General features: G+C 43.4%; 1 protein-coding gene across 4 annotated transcripts in view; it reads right to left on the bottom strand.

Annotated features, from left to right (window-relative positions):
• Positions 1–6,000, bottom strand: part of LOC143487642 (putative protein MSS51 homolog, mitochondrial) — a 29,917-nt gene that overhangs the window by 11,861 nt on the left and 12,056 nt on the right. For 2 of the 4 annotated variants that reach the window (XM_076986698.1, XM_076986697.1), the window contains exon 2: positions 1,795–1,979. In XM_076986698.1, the coding sequence (XP_076842813.1) occupies positions 1,795–1,952 (158 nt within the window). In that variant the 5' untranslated portion in view covers positions 1,953–1,979. Of the gene's footprint in view, positions 1–1,794; positions 1,980–6,000 lie in introns of those variants that run through there. The other 2 variants (XM_076986699.1, XM_076986700.1) reach the window with 2 other exon arrangements.

Raw genomic sequence — 6,000 nt, 5'->3', positions numbered from 1 at the left:
GATCATATATGTATATGCTATAAATCACAGTGATACGAATCACAAATTAGCTCAAAACTCCGAAGCGTCCATATGATCAAACACAGATGGCTCAGCAGCTCTTGCTATATATGTATTTTAAATGTCAGACAAATTCCGAGCGAGGAACACAAACATGTTTACCTTGTGGGCCGTGAGGCAGGATCTCTCTGGGGTAACAATATTCCCAGCTGTGCTGAACATCCTCGCTGAACTAGTGCTTGTTGCACAAATGCACATATATTTTTTTGCCAGCTTGCCTATAAGAGGAAATCGTCTGTGATTGTCACACCACCACATCAAAGGATCAGATGTTGCATCCACAACTTCTTCCTGGATGAATTTGGTCAGCTCTGCATCAGCCTGTACTCTTTTTGGTACTGATACACAGAACTGATACAGAGTTTAGCTCTTCTGTTCTGAAGAAGGTCACTCAGCCTTTTCTTCTTGGATGCTGCATGTTCAGAACCACCATCTCCATCGTTTTCACTCCATCGCACTTTCTTCACTTCGTCCTTCTTTCATGTCAAGTAGCTCTTGCACAAGCTGATGTTTGACATCATCCAAGACCTCTTCATCCTCCATGCTACCATGATACCTCGGATCCAAGATGGTGGCATTTCTCAGGAGGTCTTGGATTTCAGGAGAGCTGTATTTCTCTGTCAGTGCTCTGCACATGTTTTCCTTGATCTTTGCTGTAAGTTCAGTGTCGCTGGGGTCTGGAGATAACAGTTCACCTTTGAGAAGTTCCAACACAGGCTTTACTGAGGACACAGTGACATTTTTTCCCTGAGAGAACATCAGTGAAACAAAGTCCATCTGGACGACTCTAAACGTTCTTGCTGGAGCTGTTTAGTTTTAAGAAAGTCCTATTAGTGTGGAGGCACTGTTATTGACGCATGCGCTCTCCGTGTGCCGTACTCATTGCCTAACCGGTCGGTGTCGCTCTCTGATCACAGATTCGTCTTCCATTAAGGGTGGAGGGTGGTGCGAGAGAGCAGCACTGCGTGCCTTTCTGAAATCTAACGTGGTTGCGGTTTATTCTCATGTAAACAAATTTGCGCGGAAACCCAATGGCCAATTATTGACATCAGCAAAAATTATCACAGTAAAAAAAATTATCGTACGATAAGTCGATAATGTAATTATCGCGACAGGCCTGGTAGTAATATATATATATATATATATATAGTAGGCGTATGTAATTAGTAGGCGTATGTAGTTAGTAGGTGTATATATATATATATATATATATATATATATATATATATATATATATATATATAGTAGGCATATGTAGTTAGTAGGCGTATGTAGTTAGTTTGATGACAAAGTTTAATTCATCACATATTAGACCCAAACAGGGTAACACTTTACATTATGTGTTGACTTACTAACGTTAACTAATGCATTAGTTAACATGAACAACACATGAAGTAACACATTAACAATAATTAACTAACGTTTAGTAAACATGTAACAGTTGCGGCTCCTGTTTTGGCTCTTTGTTGCTCGCACCTTTTTTGGTGCGACCTTAAAGGAATATATTACATTGTACTGATTTACCTACATAATTAATGAGTAACTTGGAAATATCCAGAATCAGCATAGATTAGTCCCTCTTTAGTCCCTTTTGCTCCAAACTAAAACACTAAAGCTCTAAAAACTCAAACTTCAGTAAGAAAAAGGTGTATTCTATAAAATGTAAATAAATGTAAAGTTTTTTTCCAGACCAATCATGCCCACCAATGATTGAAGACGCAGGTGTGTGTTCACCTGTAGTCTGAGTAGTCCTTCATGTTGAGTTTGTCCAAGATGACTCTGGATAAGCCAGGAACATTACAGTCCAGGGAGTAGAAGCCAAACTGATCAGAAAAGACACTGTCAGGACTCGGAGCAAAGGATTCTGGGAGTGCTGGAACTGTACCTGCCATTCTGAGCCTGTGGGAGTCTTAAATACTCTATACACTCACACACGTGCACACACACACACACACACACACACACACACACACACACACACACACACACACACACACACACACACACACACACACACACACACACACACACTTACCTAAGTGACACATCTGGCATTTCTCTTTAGCAATAATAACAATATTTACAGTACTGATCAGATGTTTTTGAGCGACTGACAGTACTGCTAAGTTGATCAGAATCCTAGAGACAGAGACCTTAGTCTAAGGGTCCCATACCTAGACCTGTCAGAGAGGCAGATCCAGACCTAGACCTGTCAGAGGGGCAGACCCAGACCTAAACCCATCAGAGGGAATAGACCCAGACTTAGACCCGTCACAGGGGACAAACACTGACCTAGACCTGTCTAAGGGAATAGACCCAAACCTAGACCCGTCAGAGGGAACAGAGTCAGAGTGAGTAAATCACAATAAACAGAGTGAATAAATAATGATAAACTAACAGTAAATCACGATAAACTCACTGAGTAAATCACGATAAAGTAACAGCGTGAGTACATCAAAATAAACTGATTATGTAAACGACATTGCTATGTTAGGCATGTCTGCCTGCCCTAGCAACGTTTAAGACTTTAACCACTGAACAGAGGTGATTATTAAGACTCATGTTGAGTCCTAGATAGCTAGATAGATAGATAGTAGATAGATACTTTATTGATGCCAGAGGGAAATTCTTGAAGAGAGGGAGACAGTCCTGGACTCAAACCAACAACTAGTCGAAAAAACAATCAAATAACAATAAAAATAGTATTTAATCACATTTTAAAAAGCACATATGAGAGAAACAAAAATGTCTGTCTCCCTCTCTTTCCCGCTCTTCACATAAACTGTGCAGGGTCAACTGAACTAGTTTCTGAGTGATGTCTTGGGATCTGAACCGAGACCCTTTAGAAGGTCAGATTTAATTATCTTTTAAGGTTAAAAAAATGAAACATGGAATTAGAGCTAAAAGAGAAAGATGTATTAGTGTGGTGAAAACATGCAAATCCCACAAAAATAATGTGTGTGTGACTTTAAAATCGGAGAGAGTGGGATGGAGTGGTGGAGGGAGAGAGAGACAGAGAGAGAGAGCAATGGAGGGAAAGAGAGAGAGTGAGATGGAGAGGTGGAGGGAGAGACAGAGAGAGAGCACAAAACATCTGAGGGGGAGAGAGCGAGTGGGATGGAGAGGTGGAGGGAGAGAAAGAGAGAGAGAGAGAGCGAGCAATGGAGGTGGAGAGGGAGAGTGCGCTGTAAAAAAAATATTTAAGCAATAAGTCATGATAACATTATTTTTAAATTAACTTTGATTTGCTGAGTCAAGTTTTGTAGTTTCAACTCAATTTTATGAACTTTTAGCCTTTCATTTCGTTTTTACATTAGTTAAAAATGTACTACTCAAACCAACCTAACCAGAGGGCGGAAGAATACATTTTCCTGGTGGAACATCACCACAAGTCAACGGAAGAAGGAAAATCAATCGGGGGTGGGAGAGAGAGAGAGAGAGAGAGAGGGGGGGGGGGTGAGGTTGTGTGCATCATTCAGTGACAGAACATTTGTCTGAGTCTTTAATTTGTCAGGCGATTCGTAAGTACAATAAATTGCTCTCATGGTGTTTATTTGGTTTGGTTACAAAATATCAGAAACACAACAAGCTGCGGTGATTTGCAAGATATGCAAGAAGCAGATAATGACAAAAGGTGGAAACACGAGTAATCTGTTCCACTACCTCCGTCAGAAGCACCCATGTCAGTATGAGGAAAGTCAAAAAAGCCGCAAAGAGTCCACCGTCCAAAGTGAGTAACGCTAACCCAGGCAAACAGCACAGCATCACAGCTGATTGTGACAGAAAGAGCAAACGCTGAAAAGAAATTACAGAATTTATCGCATTTTGTTTGGCTAAAGATATGCCAATTCAAACAGTCCAGAAGCAAGGCTTTATCCAGCTTATTAAAAAGTTAGACCGGAGATATAACATTTCTTCAAGGCATTATTCTCTCCTCTGACTTTGAAACACCTCAGCAAGCTTCAGCATCAGCACTAGACACAGCAAGTGATGCAATGGGACTAAAGTAGACTCTTGGAAGCTTTTTCAAGAGGGCAGTCCCTGACAAGGGAGTACACACACAATGGAAGCAGAGCTAAACAGAGCTAAACTTGCAGTGCTCTCCAGCAGACAGTGAAACGATCCTCTTGCATGGTGGAAGATGCACGAAATTAACTTTCTTCGGGTTGGTCGTTTAGCAAGAAAATACCTGTCCATCCCAGCTACCAGTACAGCCTTTACAGGCTTTTTAGCACAGAAGGCAATATTGTAACACGCCAGCGATCAGCACTGAAGCCTGCTACAGTGAACATGCTTGTCTTTTTAACAAAGAACTAAGTTATTTCAGAAATTAGGGTGTCCGATTTGTACATTATGCATTTTTAAAGGCAGTCTAGTTTATACTGTTTTTTTTTCTTTCTTCGTTTAATCTAAAGATTAAGATTGTTTTGTATAACTGGTTTATTAAAAAACTTCAAGCAACATGCTCAGCATTTTTTGCACTTTAGTTTTTGAAGGATTTTTGGTTATTGGTTACATGAGTCTTCTTGCAAACTTATTGTCACGGTGAGGGGGCCGGGTCGCCACCAGAGGGTGCGCGTCCCGGCCAGCAGCCGATCCCAGCACACACCCCCGCGCACGCAACCACTCCCACAGTCACAATCACCATCATACTGAGCACCTGTTTCTTGTTTACTTTGCTCTTCTTAAGCCCGCAGGTCGTCTGGTCCAGTGCTGCACATTGCCGCTACATGAGCGTCTCTGGTCACAGCAAGTCCGTCACTGCGTTCCCTACCTGTGTACGCTACGAGCTTTACCTTGCATCACTTGCAGTGTGTGCGTTAAGAGCTTTACTAGTGTGAGCTACGAGCTTTACCTTGCATCACTTGCAGTGTGTGCGTTAAGAGCTTTACTAGTGTGAGCTACGAGCTTTACCTTGCATCACTTGCAGTGTGTGCGCTAAGAGCTTTACTAGTGTGAGCCGTCGGCACTGGAGCAGTTAAGGAAGGCTAAAGTCTTCACTAAACTGGATCTGCGCAGCGCCTACAACCTTATTCGCGTACGCGAGGGTGATGAATGGAAGACGGCGTTTAGTACCTCTACGGGGCACTATGAGTATCGCGTCTTGCCTTATGGCTTGGCCTCTGCTCCGTCGTTCTTTCAGGCGTTCATTAACGAGGTCTTAAGGGAGTATCTGAATAGATGCGTTGTCGCTTACATTCTGATCTATTCTCCCTCCTACGACCAACATGTGCGTGATGTACGGGCAGTTCTGGGCACGCTCTTGCGCAATCGTTTGTATTGCAAGCTCGAGAAGTGCGAGTTTCATCTCAGTGAGATGAACTTCCTAGGTTACACCATTAGGCCAGGCTCCGTGCACATGCAGCACAGGAAGGTGGAGGCGGTCGTGAAATGGACGCAGCCTCACACACGGCGCGAGCTTCAGATTTCTGGGCTTGGCGAATTTCTATAGGCGGTTCATTCGCGCATATAGCCAGATCGCAGAGCCCCTTACTGACATGCTGAGAGGGGGAGGAGTTAAGCTTCGCTGGACAGAGAGATCTACGAGAGCGTTCAACCAGCTGAAGCAAGCGTTTATCAACGCGCCGGTTCTGCACCAACCGGATCCTAACCGTCCCTTTATAGTGGAGGTAGACACGTCGAATGTGGGAGTAGGCGCGGTGCTGTCACAGCGGCCGAAGAAGCATAGCTCCCTCCGTCCCATAGCCTTCTACTCTAAGAAGCTCACCGCTGCCGAGCGCAACTACAGGGTGGAAGACCGTGAGTTGTTGGCCATGCGTAAGGCGTTCGGTGAGTGGAGACATTGGCTGGAGGGAGCTAAGCATCCATTCACCATGCTTACTGACCACAAAAACCTGGAATATATCAGGACCAAGCCAGGTGGTCTCTGTATTTCTCTCGTTTCAAGATCCAGGTAACATACCAGCCAGGAGAGAAGAA

Source organism: Brachyhypopomus gauderio, unplaced genomic scaffold (assembly GCF_052324685.1).
Source record: "Brachyhypopomus gauderio isolate BG-103 unplaced genomic scaffold, BGAUD_0.2 sc49, whole genome shotgun sequence".
Classification (NCBI taxonomy): domain Eukaryota; kingdom Metazoa; phylum Chordata; class Actinopteri; order Gymnotiformes; family Hypopomidae; genus Brachyhypopomus; species Brachyhypopomus gauderio.
Note: the sequence above shows the minus strand (reverse complement) of the source record. Positions and strands in the feature narration are given on the sequence as shown.